At 38.7% G+C, this 18,545-nt stretch overlaps 1 protein-coding gene across 4 annotated transcripts in view; it reads left to right on the forward strand.

Annotated features, from left to right (window-relative positions):
- The window catches only part of CRAMP1 (cramped chromatin regulator homolog 1), a 49,198-nt gene that overhangs the window by 7,848 nt on the left and 22,805 nt on the right, over positions 1-18,545 (forward strand). For 3 of the 4 annotated variants that reach the window (XM_041462375.1, XM_041462377.1, XM_041462378.1), the window contains exons 3-6: positions 3,802-3,995; positions 5,444-5,597; positions 7,338-7,421; positions 9,907-9,955. In XM_041462375.1, the coding sequence (XP_041318309.1) occupies positions 3,802-3,995; positions 5,444-5,597; positions 7,338-7,421; positions 9,907-9,955 (481 nt within the window). The remainder of the gene's footprint in view (positions 1-3,801; positions 3,996-5,443; positions 5,598-7,337; positions 7,422-9,906; positions 9,956-18,545) is intronic. The other variant, XM_041462376.1, reaches the window with a different exon arrangement.

Raw genomic sequence — 18,545 nt, forward strand, 5'->3', positions numbered from 1 at the left:
GAGATCCTGATACTATCAGTGTCTGTTATTTTAAACATGTGTATTCCATTGTTTGTCATTTTCATGTCAGATGCTGAAACTGCAGTTTTTAAATGTCTTTATATAAATTTTTGCAAGTGTTTATGTTTTGCTTTGAACTGCAGAGACAGCTTTTTCCATGGGAATGTAGTTTGATATGGTAGTATGCCAGTCACAGATAAATGACATTATAATAATGGGACATAAAGATGGGTAGAGAACACTGGACAAAAGGAATGAATAAGTTTCTCTGGAACACTGGTGTTCTGACCCATGATTTTGTTGGGTGTTGCAGTTCAAATACTGAGTACAAAAACCTGAAGTCTTTGCAAACTGTGTTGAAGGCTGAGGGAAGATGCTGGGAACTTACATATCCAAATGAACTGCCTTGTACACAGGTGCTGGTGCTCTGGTGCCCCTGGAGTGAAGGGAAGGAGTTGTTATAGCTGTAATGGTGTGGATGTCTACGTCACTGCATGGGAAATGCAAGATGAGTAGACAGTGGGAGAATGTCCAGTTTGTCTTTTCTATAAATTATTTTTCATTGAACAAACACCCCAGCAGGTTGTTAGAGTGAGCCCACTCCTTCTCCACAGCTTTCTGCAGCAGTAATGGTATAGCTGGCCTCAGGGGAGCTTCTTGTTTGAAGACTAGATTTAAAACTGATGAAGTTTTAAATCATCCATTACTGGGAATTAATTATAGAATCATCAATAATTAGTGAGGGAATGAAAGCTCATTAGCTGTTCTGTATGTAACAAGAATTGCATACGGTAAGATTGAAGTAATGAATTTATGGGGAGTAATTTATTGATGTATGACTGGTCTATAGTTCTTTGTTTTAGAATATAGTACATTCCATTGCCTACCAAGGTTTGGTATACTCTGAGTTGGATTGGGATAACACGACGATAAATATTACCATGCACAGTAGTAAGAAAGGTTGTGCAAAGAGAAATGATAGAGCAAATGCCTTTGTTCCTGAAAAAATTGAATGGCATGTAAGAGCTCTGTAGAGGTGACAGGATATTCAGATTTTCAGATCTTCATATACAATACTCTGAACAATTGTCTGGATGGTAATTTATAAAAGAGTTTAAAACAAAAAAGATTCTGATAAAATTCCCAGGAGTACAGTATGTCTTGTGGAATAGTAAGTGTGCATAAAGGAACAAAAGATCAATTATGAGCTACGTGTCCTTTGTAGAAGTTGAATTCATGGAGTCCTCAGCATGTCCGATAGAACTCTTCAGTCCATCTTTTACCTACAACTAAAATGTAAATGAAAATTAACTGAACTTTAAATTCTAATAAGACCATCAAATCTTCACTGACACTTTAGCTTGTTATGCTTTTTAATAAGGAAAACTTTATGTGTACCAAGTGTACTGAACAATCTTTAGAAAATCCTTGATAAGATCTGTTTTTCAAGCAACTTACTTAGGATTTTATTTACTTGAGTAAGGATTTAAAAAAAAATAACCCCTCGCCCCCAGAAACCCCAAACAAAAACCAACTACCCAGCACACAAATGGAGCCCCCAAATCCTGCATTCAGTGTTCCTCTGAAGGATTTCTGAGTAGTTAGGGATCTGTGATCAGAATAGTGACTCTGGACTGAAATCCTGTACCTGTCTTCTGATAAAGGACATCCTCTGTGTTGGGAGCTGGTAGCAACAGGAGATTGGAGACTGAGTTTGGGGACTGACATGTTTGACTTTCCCCTTCTTGACCAAAGATCTGTATTTCACTACAGTGCAAATTGTGGTATTCCAATCTCACTTTGCAGAATGAGGAAGTGTCAGCTCTGTGTCTGTGTCGGGTTTCTTCTCAGCCATCTGTTAAAGTGCTCAGTTTTTTTCTTGCGGTTTCCTTTTTTTAAAGGATTTACCTCCACAGTGCCAGAATTAAATGGCTTAAGTTTCAATTATTTTATCAGTGGCTGAAGACTTTAGGAAGTAAAGAAGCTGTTTATTTGAGAAGTTGTTTATAAGTGTATTTTCTTCGAGATTTGTAATGATTTTTCGTGTCTTGTCTTGCATGCTTCCCTGTGGTAGACAGTAATTTTTTTTCAAAAGAGTCAAATAGTCATCCCTAGAAATAAAAGAAACATTAACTTCAAAATAGTCACAATATCATATTTTATATCAAGTAAATATTTATTGTATGCATGAAAATAATGTACTTTCACACATCTTGCTCTCTTCCAGGTTTGATTTCAAATATTCTCCATCACTTGTGCAAACCACCTTCTGTAGGATTTGGAGAAATATTATTTTGTCGCCCAAAGGAATTACTTTCAAATTGCAACTGACTTGTTAAGATTTACATACAAGTCTTTAAACCTCTAAAGCATGGTGGGCCTGTAACAGCTGATTCTACTGATACTTTAAAAAAAATACTGTTAGAATTGTCAAAGTGGGATCTCTGAGTTCTTGAGTGGGATATATATGTATGTATGTATATATATATATATATATATATATATATATATATAAAACACTGTCTTTGTCAGGTAAAAAAACCTGCTTCATGAAATTGGGTTTGAAAAGATAATTGGACTTTTTAAGCCTATGTATGAAAGAGAGAATTATGTTGATATATATAAAAGTTAGGGAAACCAGTTGGGACCACTGTACTGTACAAGCTGGGTGTATAAGCAAATAAACTAAGGCAAGCGAATGAATATATCATGAGGTAAAACACAAAATGTAAAGGCCAGTAACTGGAGAAAAGGAAAGTGTAATGAGCATTCTTTATAAATGAGCAATGAATGTTTAGTGTTTAAAAGACTTCTGTTTTACTAAGTACATGTTTGCATCAATAAGGACAGTCAAGTCCTAAATAATTTTTTAAAATAAAATTGAAGATAATTTATTTTGGAAATATAAGTTACTGGGAATGTTTATATTTTTACAGAAAAAAAATGAATGCATTTTGGGGAGTTCACCTTAGTTTCTGGATTAGCACTCTGATATACAGTGTCAAACCAGGCATAATGTTTTGTTTGTAGGTTTTCCATCCCGTTTTCATTCCAGGTCCCTACTTGAGTGAACAGCAAATTCTCTCAGTTTTATCCAGCATTATTCTCATTTCTTCATACCTCTTTTTCCATGTTCTTTGGATGCTGATAACTGACAAAGGGACAAGCAAGATTACACCTCTGTGCCTTTTTCTGAAAGCCACAGCAGGATTTGGGAAAGGAGAATGGGTTGACACTTGCCGTCCTTTGGATAGCGGGAGTTTTACTAGATGGGCCGTGTCAGACGTGGTGCTCTGAGGATCATACACTGGGGTCAGATTGTGGAAATGCTGATCTATCACTGTGTGATGAACTAAAGTCGACATCTCTCAATCCTTCCCTTTCCACAGTCATTCTGGAGGCAGCAGGATCAAACCAAAGACAGGGATGTCACTGTTCTGCCTGTTTTCCTCATGCACATCACTTTGCTCCGTTGGTCAGCTCCCTGCTCAGGAGATCCCCCTGGCTGCAGGGCAGTGACTGCAGAGCTCACCACCATATAAGCATCAGCAAGGGTTGTCTGGTAGAGGACGCTGTGGTACATTCCTCCTTATCTGTGTTACTTCTGGAAATAAAAAAATTAAGCCATTGAAATCTTCCTCTTGTTTTTTGTGCTTTGAGATTGTATTCCTGTAAAATGAACCTCATTATTTGCCCTTTGTATTTCAAGTGAAAAGGGAGAAAATTCTGAGTTACTCCCTTACCTCTATCCATGAATCCTCCTGTTGGTTTAATGTTTACTCTGGTCATGGTTTCTTACAGCAGCAGATAATGGAGGGACTGCACCTGGTGGCACATCAGGAATTCCTCCCAGCAATCCTGCTGGGAATTCCAAGTCAGCAGCAAGGAACCTGGGTTCCTCAGCAGGAGAGAAGGAAGAAGGGAAGAAAGTCCGACGGCAGTGGGAGTCATGGAGCACGGAGGACAAGAATACTTTCTTTGAGGGACTGTATGAGGTACGTGTAGAAGAAAATAACAGACACAGATGGCTTTGGTTAGAGTCTGGATATTCCTAAAGAAGGTTGATTAGGGTGAGATTGGCAGGAGCAGAAGGCACCTTACAGATGAGCATTTGTAGGGCCATACATGGGGCTGTGAAACAGCTGTCAGTCAAAGCCATGTGTCAAAAGTGTCAAGTTTCTTGGGGTTTTTTTCTTTAAATACACAGGAAAGATTTCTGAGTTTTATTAATAAATGTTTATAGCAAGTTCAGTTGTTATTTAATTATGGTTCTACTTCAAGTGAGAAATAATTAAATAACGTCCCCCTCTGAACTTTCAAAAGCAACGCACTTGCTCTGTAATAATACCAAACAAGAAAAGTTGCTCTGTTCTAAAGAGAATTGTGTTTAATCTTTGGCCCTGATGAGGCTAGAGCCAGTTCAGTCCTTGGGCTGAGAGACAAGAAAAAGTTACATCATCTTATCTTCTGTCTCTTATTATGTATATGATGGATTCCTGCTTGTCCTGTTCCTGTGATTATTTCAACAGCATATCTGTTTTGAAGCTATGTGCCAAATGTAAAAACAAAAGCAGTGATGAGGAATTTTCTTTGTACATGTGCATCTTTTTGAATTATTTTTTTGTTACCACAGGTATGGTATCACATACATATGTTTTGTGGACAAAAGGAACACGTAAACAGCATTTTCTTTTTTTTTAACTCCTCTGAATTGCAGTAATATTCCTGGGAAGCAAGTAATTTTTAAGCCACTTCACTGACTTTTTTTGAATAGTAAGGAAAAATTTCAAAAAATTGTTTTAAGGTGGATCTGAGACTCAGTTTGTTCAGTCCCATCTACCATTCATTTTGTGGCATTGCCTTTCAGAAGAGGTTTTCACACTTTGTATTGAAATCAGTTCCAAACTTTTCTGAATACAAAAATTTTGTCATAGCAGCAGTTAATGTGTATAAAATCAAATCTTTTGAAACTCAAATTTTTTACTCCTAGTAACAGTAACATGAAATGTACTGTAAATAAAACTGCAGCTGGTAAATATAGTATGTTTTTCATTTACTCTAGTCAGAAATGGTGGGGGGAATGCAAAGGAAAGTAAAGAATGCTCAGGGGGAGAATCAGTGTTTTCAATCCTGCTACTTAACACATTTGTAAGTGAAGTTGGATGATTTTTTAAATTTGCTAGCAACTTACTGTTTTCATTTTGAAACAGTTAAAGAAATTGGAAAGTAATTAATTTGGTATCCATATTGCATTTTATATAAAACAAAGGAAGTCAGTGTCATTCTTTCACAGTTGAGCTCTGGTTCCCAAAAATTTTGTTTATGACCACTGAAGTCCAATTTCCCCCAAAGAACCCCAAAGCCCCTCACATTGTTTGACGTGACTTACAACAAGATCCAAGTTTGGATTTGAGTATTTCTATTTGATTTTTTCTTTCTTCAGCATGGGAAAGATTTTGAAGCTATCCAGAACAACATTGCCCTGAAGTACAAGAAGAAAGGCAAACCAGCGAGCATGGTGAAGAACAAGGAGCAGGTCCGGCACTTCTACTACCGCACCTGGCACAAGATCTCCAAGTACATTGACTTTGACAATGGTTAGTATGCACCAACATGGGCTTGGTGTAAGGGTTGGAGTCCCACCTTTTAGAAGTGAGGAAATAAATACTGAGGAGGAATGGGGAGTTCACAGTGTCTCACTTCTTATTTTTGTTAGCATGGCCCTATCAAGGTTCGTGTTTTGTGAAAAATGCTTTTCAAAACCTGGTGTTTATATCACTACTATTCTGTGAATTCACCACACCATAGTAAATGCAGATCCTGCTGTTAATACTGGGGGGAAAACCAGGTTCAAGGAAATGTTTTTGTATTCTCAGGAACACACCTTCAGGAACTGCCTAAACATTAATCAGGCATGGCTCCATCAAGCACACTGACCCAGCACCACTTTGCAGTTCTTGGGGGAAGGTAGAAACAAATAAGAGTCCAATACAAGTGTAAATGGTGACATATTTGCTCCCACTTTAAAGAAGTTTGAAATTGTACCATGGGTTCAATAATGCTGCTGGCTCATGTTCAGTCAGCTGTCAGTCAGCACCCCCAGGTCCCTTTCTGCTTGGCTGTTATCCAGCCACTCTGTCCCCAGCCTGTAGTGCTGCAGGGAGTTTTGACCAAAGTGCAGGACCCAGCACTTGGTCTTGCTAAACATAATTTAAAATTAAAAATAATGAGTTATTAAAAGTAAGTCATTAAGGAGAAATGGATATGGCAAGAAAGAAGCTGAAGGAACGCAAAGCTAGTGTACGATACACTTAGTACCATACCATGTGTGATAGTACATACTATACTATGGATATGTAGTTCTTTATGAACTTTTGTGTTCCTGAGCTTAGGTTACCTAAAGGAGGACTTGAGTATCTAAACAACCTGGCACAAGGTGTATTTGGGAGTTCCTTTTTTCAAAACAAGGCAGCAGTTTAAGATGAAGCCATTAGTATTTTATTTAAAAGCCAGTATTACGGTGAACACAGTATGGAAGAATTTTTAAAATAAAAATCGGTTATGTATCTGTATCTTTGGGGTCTAGAATCTCATTGTCTGAAGGAATTTTAACAATCAGTGCAGTAGTTTGATTAGGTGTAGTATTAGTAGAAATATGTGTGCTTGGATTTTGAGATCAAAGAGAAGTAAAGTTTTGATGAATAGACAAGAATAAATATTTTTACTTGGTTTGTAAATCACAAGACTGTCCTTGCTATCATAGATCTTTAGATCTATTAGCAGTTATTAGTCCGCATCTTGTATGTTGAAAAGAAAGGACCAAAAAAAGCCCTCACAAAGTTGAATAAAATGCCAGCAATTTTTGGTGTAAAAATTTAGAATCTAGAATTTGTGTCAAATCTCTTATGGTGTGTTTGTGCGCACAAAAAAATCTGTCGTCTAGAAAATCCAAACCTACCCCTGAATTTTCATGTAAAAGTGTTCAGTATGCATTTGATTGGGGGCATCTGGACATTTCCTTTAGACTTCATAAACAGTTGATATTAGACCTAGCTTTGTTATGAATTAGCTTTATTTTGCATATTGAGCAGTTGCGTATTTGTTTAAATTCCATGGAGACTGCTTTGTTTTCCTGTAATCTAAAAAGTGCCATAAAAAGGAAGTTGGTGAGCCAATCCCATTATAGTGTTTCTTGAGCCAGAATTAATTTTGCCTTTGTGATTTGTCTCCTCATTGAAAATACAAATCCTCTCCTTTTTAGTGTTGAAATGAGCATCTGCAATGTAGCTGTTTGTATCTGCAACCTGCATCTCACTGACACCTTTTCTGCTTTCTAGTGTTTTCTCAAGGGCTGAAAAAATCTTCCCTGGAGCTGTATGGCTTAATCTGCTATGGAGAACTAAGGAAAAAGATCGGGGGATGTGAGTATGAATGACTTCAGGTTATTTTTACATTATCAAATCAGAAGTTACTACCCTTGAGGTTGGCAGTGTCTAGTTCAGTTCCACTTTTAAGTTCTTGACTATTGCTGTAGTCTGTGGTGTTATTTCTTCATTAAATGCATTTTTATTTTTACAGACCTTCTTAGTCTGTTGCATTAGTTCACTTTGATAGATTTGTTTAGTTTTATCTGTCTGCAAAATGCTGTGTATGTATTGCCCACAGGTGACAGGAAAACATACACAAAGCTTAGATGATCTATTCTGTTATTATTGAAACCTAAGCAATTAGGTGTGTAAATGATACTACTTACACCCACAATTATTTGTGCCCATGCAGTCAAAATCTGGTATGTTTGCTCACTGTACCCTGAAGATGAAAAGGCACAAACCAGAATTGGAAATAACTTCACTGGCTAAGCAAGATGGGTTCTCACCTTGTCAGTCCCAGAGTCCAGTTTTGTCCATATTGATGTGTGGAGATGGAGGAGTGTGTGCCATAACAATGCTCCCCTATTTGCTGGCAGTTGATTAATTGCATTAGCAACATACCTGAGCTTAGGCTCACAGAGCTACAGAGTGGTTTGAATTGGAAGGGACCTTAAAGAGCATCTTATCCCAACCCCCTGCCATGGGCAGGGGTACTTTCCGCTAGACCGAGTTGCTCCAACCCCTATCCAACCTGGCCTTGAACATTTCCAGGGATGGGCCACCCTCCGCTTCTTTGGGCACCCTGTGCCAGAGCCTCCCCACACTCGTAATAAAAAATGTTTTCATTATATGCAGTTTACGTCTCCCCTCCTGTGGTTTAAAACCATCAACCTTTGTCCTGTCCCTCCAGGCCCTGCTGAAAAGTCTTTCCTTGTTTTTTTGTTTTTTTTTTTTAAGCCTCCTTTAAGTATTTCATATGCTGGGACTCCCAGAGCTGCGGGTGGAATCTCACCTAAGCAGAATAGAGGATCCCTACCTTACCCTACTGTCCACACTGGGGGGATGAGCCCCAGGACATGGTTCCTGTGGTTTTCATGGCTTCCAGGGCAGAGAGAGTTGTGACATGACTGCCTTGAAGATTGGGCAGGGAAACATGTGCCAGTTCGTGTGCATACACCTTTTTATCCATGTGTTTTTTCATTTGTCCCCAGGCTTTTTGCACAGTCAGTGTTACAGTGCACCTTCTACCTGCTTTGTTTAATTCGTGAGACATGGAAAACCATCAAAATACCTTCACTTCTGTGTGAAGTCATACTAGTTGTAAGGTGAAATGGACATGAAAGTGTTCACAAGTGAACATGTACAATTCCTAAAAGGATTGTGGGATTTTGGGAAAGGTTTTTTGCTATGTTATTCCCTTACCTGGGATTGCTGTCATAGCAGGTAATGAACGAGACTGTTTTGAATGTTCATACTGACTTTATTCTGTTTGTTTAAAGATCTCCAGTGTGTTAATTGGAGAAGCAGTGCTCAGCTTGGAAGAGCAATTTTGAGCTGTTTGATGACAAAGCAGGGGCAGAAGCAAGGCACATTGCACTGTCAGGAGAGATCAGTGTTGGTATTTCTTTCCTATACCCACATCTCTTTTACAAGCAGACCCTTCTTGCTATGACTGGGAGTAAGATTTCATACAGTCACCATGACAATACCTGCAACCTCTGTGCTTCTGTCTTTTTAGAACTTTGGGACTTGGCTACATACTTTACTCACTGTCACTTAGAAAATTTTTGTCTCCAAGACCAAATGTACTCAAGATGCAAGACTGTACACCCATTTATGACAGGTCTGCTCTGTAGCCATGGAAAGCAGTTTCTTCCTTCCCCTCCCACCCCAACTTTTTTCCTCTTGTGGTATTCACAGTCACAGAAATAGAGAAGACTTACTGAGAGCTATTGAGGCACGAAAGCGCTCCAGAAATACTTTTAGCATTGCCAGAGGGAGGTTGATTGTTCAGTCAATAGATCTGGGCCTAACTGTCATATAAATCAAGTTACCAAAATGTCTGTTTAAAAACATGCTCTATAATACATACAAAAAAGTGAGGGCTGCCTATGCATTTTATAATTTTTATTTACTCTTTTGTTGTGTTAAGCACTAGGGTGCTGTGCTGTTTCATTCTGCCTTGCTGCGTTAGTACCTGAGATTGAGCAGGAAGAAGCTTTACTTTTTTTTTTCTTTTTTTTTTTTGTCAGATGAAAGCCCAATGTTCAAAGATGGCTGTACTAGCTAAAGGCTGTAGTACCTAGGGTTATTTAATCCATGTGTAAAAAGTAATTTTTGTGGAAAGGATCATGTAAAGCTTGCATGTTATGAAAACACAAACTTTACAGAAGAGCTATGTTACAGCACGTTTATGTGCGTTAATCCTATGTGAGAATAAAATGTAATAGCTTTGAAAACCTAACAGGTCATAGAGAAGGCCATGGGTTTAACAATGTAAATCCTAATTCATTGTGTTATCTCATTTACTGGAAAGGTATGGATGACAAGAACGCAGCTAAACTCAATGAGCTCATTCAAGCTGGGTAAGTAAGAACTCATTCCTAAAACTCATAAAACTGTGTTGTTCAGTTGGATGTTGTATTGATCTTCCAAAGTTTGGGGCATTTTTTAATTTTCAAGAGCTGAAGTTTGATGTTTTCCATTCTTAGTTTGTTTTGTATTAGGATATTTCTCCCCTTTTCTTAATAATAAGAAATTATGGGTTAAAGTTAATAAAATAATTAAATGAGAATTCTTTACAGAAGCAACAGCACTTAACCATGTGGATTCACTCAGGGAAATCATAGAATTATTTAGGTTGGAATCCAAGATCATCAAGTCCAACCAATACCTCAGCCCTGCCACCACTAACTCCTGTCCCCAAGTGCCACATACATAGGTCTTTTAAATCTCTTCAGGAATGGTCACTCCACCACTGCCCTGGGCAGCCTGTTCCACTGCCTGACCACACTTTCAGTGCAGAAATTTTCCCAGAATCCCATCTAAACCTCCCCTGGCACAACTTGAGGCTGTTTCCTCTTGTTCTATCCTTTGATCCGGGGAGCCAAGCCCGACCCCCACTTGGCTGCACCCTCCTGTCAGGGAGTTGTGGAGAGCCAGAAGGTTCCACCTGAACCTTCTTTTCTCCAGGCTGAGCCCCCTGCCCCAGCTCCTTCAGCTGCTCCTCATCAGACTTGTGCTCCAGACCTTTCCCCAGCTCCATTCCCATCTCTGCACACATTCCAGCCCCTTAATGTCCTTCTTGCAGTGAGGGTTCATGTCTCAACCATTCTACCTCAGCAGGGCTCACAAGTCCTGACTTTCAGACTGGAAATGACCCTTCAGCACGTTGGAGGCCTCAGCCCTCCAGCGACTTTTGCATCTCCTTGACATTAAGAACGAACATTCTCTTCCACTTCTAAAGAGTATTGTGGGATTTGGGGGTGCAGTCTGTGATTCAAATGCAGAAGGGGTTAGAAGTTGTGTATTATTATAAATGAGGGCATGCCTAATTTGTGTATAAATTTTTCCAAAGTAGTTACACTTTTAGAAGTCATGTGTTTTAAAGTGAAATCTCTTTCAAAGGGCAAGGCATGTGATTACTTAGGAGGCACTGATGTGTCCTTAACTCCATCTTTAAAAGTGATTTGAAAAATCATTCTTTTCTCTCTGTTACAGGTCTGCTTTTACCTTTTACATTCTTGCTTTTAGCGTGTTCACTGTAGTAGGCAAGTTATTGATGAAGTCAACTTGACTGTAGACAGGAGCAGGAGTTTGCCCCCTCAGTCTTTTGACTAAAGTCTTTTGACTTTACCTTGCAAAATATGGATACTTGGTGTTGTGCCTTTCTCGTGTTGTCAAATGGAGTTTCCAGATCAGTTTCTTAGGAGTTGAACAATCTTTCCTCTCCTGGGAGATGCTGTTTGTACAGTGTGCTTGTGTTGATGGTCTTCAATGTGATGCTTGAATCACTTGTTTATTCTTCTGTTAACTGCAGGGTTTTAAATTAGAAGAGAAATTCTCATGTGGTTTGGGTTTTGTACAATTAGGAAAATATGAACAGTATGTTTAACGGCATTATTCTTAAAGCAAATTACTTCTTTAAACTGGAGTTACCAGTTAAAGTGGAACTGGGATGAGCCTTCACGTGTAGTTTCCTGAATATCTCTATGGTTCAGAGTATCAGCAGTTCCTTTAGTCACTCTGTGCTATACTAGAGAGCCTTTCTTGTACTGGGTTATCCAAACAGGCTAAAGCATAACAAATGAGCCTGATGATGTTTAGTGAGCTGTAGTATCAGCCTATCACTTTGCATGATTCAAGCTTTAGTTCTTCTAATTAATTGTTAATGAGAGCTAGTGATTTCTGTGAAGTCTAGGTATTTACTTCATGAAAGCCAGTCTTGTTACAAGCAAGCCATTTTGGGAAGAGGAGTCTTTGCATTTGAAAGTATTAATGCTAGTCTTCTACGCCAAAATTAGAGTGTACATAACATTAACCAGTTCAGAATTAGTTGCTTTTGCATAGAAATTGTCTACATCTGGGAGGCAAATTTTTGCTTCCCTTTTTCTCCTGCATCCCTTACCCCAGTTGGTGGTGAACCTCATCAGCTGAAGAAGAGCAAACTGTGTCTTCATTACCATCTGGACGTCTGCACCGCCTGCACGTGCAGGGCAGCCTCATAGCTCCCAGAAGCAAACACGTTACATGTACCTTGGTTGGTTCAACTTCTCATCTTGCTCAGTGATGGTACAATTCTATGAGCCTCTTCCCTTTTTGTAATCAGTTTTTTCTCCAGTTCCTAACGTGTTTCTTTCAAGTGTGACACTCCTCTTCTGAATGCAGTGCACTTTATAAAGCTTGTCACTGAGGAAAGCTGTGAAAGAAAGTGAAACCAACGTGATTAAAAATGGGGAATGTGAACATGCATTATTCTGATGATCTGCTCCTTAAGTAGGTAAACATACTCTTCATTTAATTGGTAAGAAAAGTCAAGAAAGGTTGTGAGAAGCTACCTGGCAATTTATTGCAGCACGATCCTGACCCTGGAGTTACGTGCCCTAATTCAGTGCTTGTTTTGCATCTCTGGTTTTTGTACTAATCTCATGCAGTGTGGAAAAACAAATGACCCTCTCAGGGCCTCATAAGAAAACCATACTTTAAAGCTTCCTGGTTGAGTTTATAACCCAGGTCATGGATACTAAGGAGTGCCTGACAACTCCAGTCAGCTGACCCTGCTAAGTACTGGCAAAGTCTCTGTGTGACACATCCCTGTTTGGCTGTTGGAGTTAAGGCTATTCGCTGTTGTACATCTCTGTACTTGTCTTCAGAATGTCAGAAACAGGGAAATGAGGCTGGTCAACAGCCACTGGTACAGGAGTTGTTGAATAAATGGAGAATCTTGCAGAAAATAGATCACAGTTTACATCTTTATGAATGCAAGGGGAAGCTAAAAATTATTCTGTCAGCTTTGGTAGCTGTTCTGAGCAGTTCAGCATAGTCAGAACAGTGGCCCACTCCAGCTGCTGAAAGACAGGGCCACTCTCTGTCCAGTCCTTTGTGCTAAGAAATTTTTACAGCATTTTAATTTTTTATGTCATTGCTTTAACATTTATTATGTCATTGCTTAGGATGTATAAAAGAAAAATAGGTTTATAATGGTATAGCAGAACTGCTCAGTAACTAAATAAACTTAAACTGAAGGTTTGTTATTTTGTTTCATTTTTAGGAGGGAAGCATTTTTATTTAACTTAGGTTTTGCAAGACTCTTTACATTTAATAAAAAACTACATATGAACAAATACAAATATTTTCTCGATGTCTTTGTAAATATGTAGGAATTTTGGGTAAGTTTAAAAAAAATAAAACCCGAACCACAAGAATCACCTAATTAAAGAAGTATTGTAATGGTGCACCAGTTAAGCAGAGCACTCTTCAATGTCTTGTAGTGTATGTAGTTTTACCCCCCAACCTGAGAGGCTCTTTATAACACAAGGTAAGAAAGACAGAAACCATTAACAGGCATTAGTTGTTCTGTCTGGTTCAGATTCTGAATGTACTTTGTGTGGGATAGGAGTGATTCTTCACTGTCCTCCAGTTCCTTGGGAAAGCTCTTTGGCATGCTATGGGGAAATCTGTAGCTCTCTAAAAACCTTGATCATAAAATAGCAGTTCATACTGAAAAAATAATATATAAAGCAAACCATTTTAGTATACTGGAAAAAGTAGTATATAAACCAAACCATTTTAAGTAGGCAGGTTATGCTCTTGGTGTCAAGTCAGACTGGTAATTCTGAATGCATAGTCAGTAGAGTGACTTTTTCTAAGACTTACCCTTTTCTGCTTTTGGAGACATCCAGAATCTAGGTAACAGAAGAAAATAGGGATTTTGAAGCTAAAAGTAGTTTTGTTGCAGACTGACTGTTCTACCATGCTCTCCCCTAAATTTGTAGAAATAGTCTTCTTCCAGCCTCCCAGCTACAGATTTCAGTTAGAAAATTATAGTGTCTAAATATATCTGCTTTTATAGTAGTTTGATAACAAATCATTTTTTAGACTCTGTCCTAGATTGCTGGAAGCTAAGCGTACTTAGTGGGAAAGGGAATTAGGGGAAGCAGAACACCTAAACGTGGGGAACTGGGATATTCTAAAGCATGTGTGATGGAACCATGAAAATAGCATTGATCACTGTTGTTGTGGAAGAGTGCTGTGTAGTGGCAGGGTGAAAACTTGCATGGGAAGTCTTTAATGTTTTGTCACATTTAGGACAAAATGTTAATGTTTCTTCATTTACTGAATGGTGTACTTTGCTTGCTGACTTCTGACTTGTGCCATTTCCCCTTGTACTCGGGGAAGGCAGTAGTTCCTGCTTCTCCATATAGGTATCAGTAGGTTTGCAGTTGTTTGGTTTCCTCCAATGTGGTTTTCCTCCTAGTGTTTTGTTGTTTTGTTTGGTTTTTTTTTTTTTTTTTGTTGTTTTTGGTTTGTTTTTTTTGTTTTTTTTTTTCAAATAATAACTTTTCCATAATATACTTACATTTTTCACACTTCTTTTCTGGCTTTTATCTTAGGTTTTGGTAGGGTGGGTTGTTTTTTTCTCATCTCTCTGCCCTTTGAAGCACAGATAGAGATGCAGTCAGGAGTTTGTGATGCTGATCCATGTTCATTTATAAGTTGCTCCGTGGTAACAGCTGGTGGATACCTACAGCCCAAGGTCCGCCTGCACAGGTGGCAGAATGGAGCACAAACAACTACCAGGAAGCCTGACTCAACAATAAATGCTTTGTGACCAGCTAGCTGGGCTCTTGAACAGAAATAGGAAATATGAAAAATTAATAACAGCACTTGTTTCTTCTTTTTCTTAGATCAATTAGTTCAGCTGTTTTAGGCAGATCAAACCTTCTGGGCCTTCTGAGCAGCAGGCTCTTGTTTCAATAACTTTCCACTCATGTGGTGAAACAATTTCTACAAAACTTGATTGGTTTATATAGTAATATCAGTTAATATAAAAAATGTTTCTCTCCCCAAACCCTTTCTTACTTTTACTGTTATAACTGTCAAGATAATTATTATGATGATAATAATAATAATAATAATAATAATAATAATACTATTGCTGACTCTTCACTCACATGCTTCAAGGGCACATTTGATAATAAAGAATTGCATTAGCTAAAATCAAGGAGGAGAGTCTCAGCTTGCACAAGTAGTGAAAAGAATTTGCTGTATTAAAACAGATTACAAATAGGGAAGAGGATCATTGTACAAAATGCTCATTTTCTGATAAAATCATATCTACACTTTAATACAAGGATAAGTACAAGAGGATATGGAGTCTCATGCTAAGGCTGAGGTGCCCAGGAGGAGGTTTTAACTTTTGTCCATACCTTCACTTATTGATTAGATATCTGCAAGGGTTTCTGTGTCCTTCTCTAAGAGTCTTTACACTGGAAGACACTGACAGAGACTTTACACTGTTGGACTTGGTGGGACCAACTGTCTTCAAACAATTCTTGTTTCCAAGAATTAAGTTGAAAAGAAATCTGCCCTTCCAGCCCAGGGATATTCCAAATCTATAGAAATTCACAGTTCAGTAACTGAAACTTTTGAGTTGCTCACCCTATTAGCTCCATCTTCTCAGGTCTCCCTGTACTTCTGCTGCCCTTTTGCAAATTTTCCTGTGAAAACAAAAATGACCTCTGACTTATAAGGATCTTTGAAACTGCTAAAGTGATATTGAAACTAAACCAGTGAAATCATACTGTAAAAAGTTACTTTGTTTAGGTTTTTGCACAAGCTCTTAGACCTCATGTCTGCACTAGATATGGTGATCACCTTTCCAAATGAACAACTGCAAAGACTTCAGACTCTTTCTTCCTGTAATTAAGAGTCATTTTTTTTTTTTTTTTTTTTTTTTTTTTTTTTTTTTTTTTTTTTTTTTTGTTTTTTTTTTTTTTTTTGTTGTTGTTTTTGGTTTGGTTTGGTTTTTTTTTTTTTCAAATAATAACTTTTCCATAATATACTTACATTTTTCACACTTCTTTTCTGGCTTTTATCTTAGGTTTTGGTAGGGTGGGTTGTTTTTTTCTCATCTCTCTGCCCTTTGAAGCACAGATAGAGATGCAGTCAGGAGTTTGTGATGCTGATCCATGTTCATTTATAAGTTGCTCCGTGGTAACAGCTGGTGGATACCTACAGCCCAAGGTCCGCCTGCACAGGTGGCAGAATGGAGCACAAACAACTACCAGGAAGCCTGACTCAACAATAAATGCTTTGTGACCAGCTAGCTGGGCTCTTGAACAGAAATAGGAAATATGAAAAATTAATAACAGCACTTGTTTCTTCTTTTTCTTAGATCAATTAGTTCAGCTGTTTTAGGCAGATCAAACCTTCTGGGCCTTCTGAGCAGCAGGCTCTTGTTTCAATAACTTTCCACTCATGTGGTGAAACAATTTCTACAAAACTTGATTGGTTTATATAGTAATATCAGTTAATATAAAAAATGTTTCTCTCCCCAAACCCTTTCTTACTTTTACTGTTATAACTGTCAAGATAATTATTATGATGATAATAATAATAATAATAATAATAATAATAATAATAATAATAATAATAATAATAATAATAATAATAATAATAATAATAATAATAATAATAATAATAATAATAATAATAATAATAATAATAATGCTATTTCTGACTCTTCACTCACATGCTTCAAGGGCACATTTGATAATAAAGAATTGCATTAGCTAAAATCAAGGAGGAGAGTCTCAGCTTGCACAAGTAGTGAAAAGAATTTGCTGTATTAAAACAGATTACAAATAGGGAAGAGGATCATTGTACAAAATGCTCATTTTCTGATAAAATCATATCTACACTTTAATACAAGGATAAGTACAAGAGGATATGGAGTCTCATGCTAAGGCTGAGGTGCCCAGGAGGAGGTTTTAACTTTTGTCCATACCTTCACTTATTGATTAGATATCTGCAAGGGTTTCTGTGTCCTTCTCTAAGAGTCTTTACACTGGAAGACACTGACAGAGACTTTACACTGTTGGACTTGGTGGGACCAACTGTCTTCAAACAATTCTTGTTTCCAAGAATTAAGTTGAAAAGAAATCTGCCCTTCCAGCCCAGGGATATTCCAAATCTATAGAAATTCACAGTTCAGTAACTGAAACTTTTGAGTTGCTCACCCTATTAGCTCCATCTTCTCAGGTCTCCCTGTACTTCTGCTGCCCTTTTGCAAATTTTCCTGTGAAAACAAAAATGACCTCTGACTTATAAGGATCTTTGAAACTGCTAAAGTGATATTGAAACTAAACCAGTGAAATCATACTGTAAAAAGTTACTTTGTTTAGGTTTTTGCACAAGCTCTTAGACCTCATGTCTGCACTAGATATGGTGATCACCTTTCCAAATGAACAACTGCAAAGACTTCAGACTCTTTCTTCCTGTAATTAAGAGTCATAAGTATAAAGGGAAGACTAAATCAAAACCACTTGTCTTCTATGAAGCAGCTGTCTGTGAGGGTACTCTTGAACCAAAATAACATGATCCTGGTCCACTCATAAAACAGAAGTCCCTCCCTGGGTGGACAACCAAGTGTTTAATGAAAGTCTGGAAGAGGAGAGTCACAAGAGTATTGCTTCCACAATGAAAAATAAGGTGATAGGAAAGACTGAATGCTCCATGAACTTGCACAGACCCTTACATTTCTGTATTCATTCCTGTAGGCATGATGGTGTTTTGCTCTGTGTCCCTGATCACAGAATCACAGAATAAGCTGAGTGGGAAGGGACAGGGATCATCAAGGTCAACTTCCAGCCCTGCACAGCACCATCCCCAAGAGTCAGTCACACTGTGCCTGAGAGCATTGTCCTCTTGGTCACTGTCAGGGTTGGTGCTATGACCACTGCCCTGGGGAGCCTGTTCAGTGCCCAGGCACTCTTGAGGGAAGAAGCTTTTTCTTCTATCCAACCTACACCTGTCCAGACACAACTTCAGGCCATTTTCTTGAGTCCTGTCACTGGTAACCAGCACAGAGAAGAAATTGGTGTCTGCCCCTTCTCTCTCCCTCATGAGGAAGCTCTCTGCAAGGAGGTCTCCCCTCGGTCTCCTTTTCTCCAGGCTGAACAGACCAAGTGCCCTCAGCCAGTCCTCATATGGCTTCCCCCTTCACCATTTTCATTGCCCTTCTTTGGACATTCTCTAATAGTTTAATATCTTTATTATATGGTAGTGACCAAAACTGCACACAGTACTCAAGGTGAGGCCACCCCAGTGCAGAGCACAGCAGGACAATCCCCTCCCTGGCCCAGCTGGCAATGCTGGACCTGGTGCCCACAGAACAAGGATTTCCCTGCTTGGCTCCAGGGCACTGGTGACTCACCTCGAACTGGCCCTCGACCAGGACCCCCAGGTCCTTTCTGCAGCACTGCTCTCCAGCATCTCATTCCCCAGTCTGTCCATACATCCAAGGTTGTCCCATCCCAGGTGCACAATCCAGCACTTTCCCTTGTTGAACTTCACATGGTTGGTGATTGCCCAGTCCTCGAATTTGTTGAGCTCTCTCTGCAGGACCTCCCTGCCTTCAGGGGAGTCCACGGCTTCTCCCAATTTTGTATCATC

The sequence above is a fragment of the Pyrgilauda ruficollis genome, unplaced genomic scaffold (assembly GCF_017590135.1).
Source record: "Pyrgilauda ruficollis isolate IOZ18807 unplaced genomic scaffold, ASM1759013v1 scaffold16, whole genome shotgun sequence".
Lineage (NCBI taxonomy): Eukaryota > Metazoa > Chordata > Aves > Passeriformes > Passeridae > Pyrgilauda > Pyrgilauda ruficollis.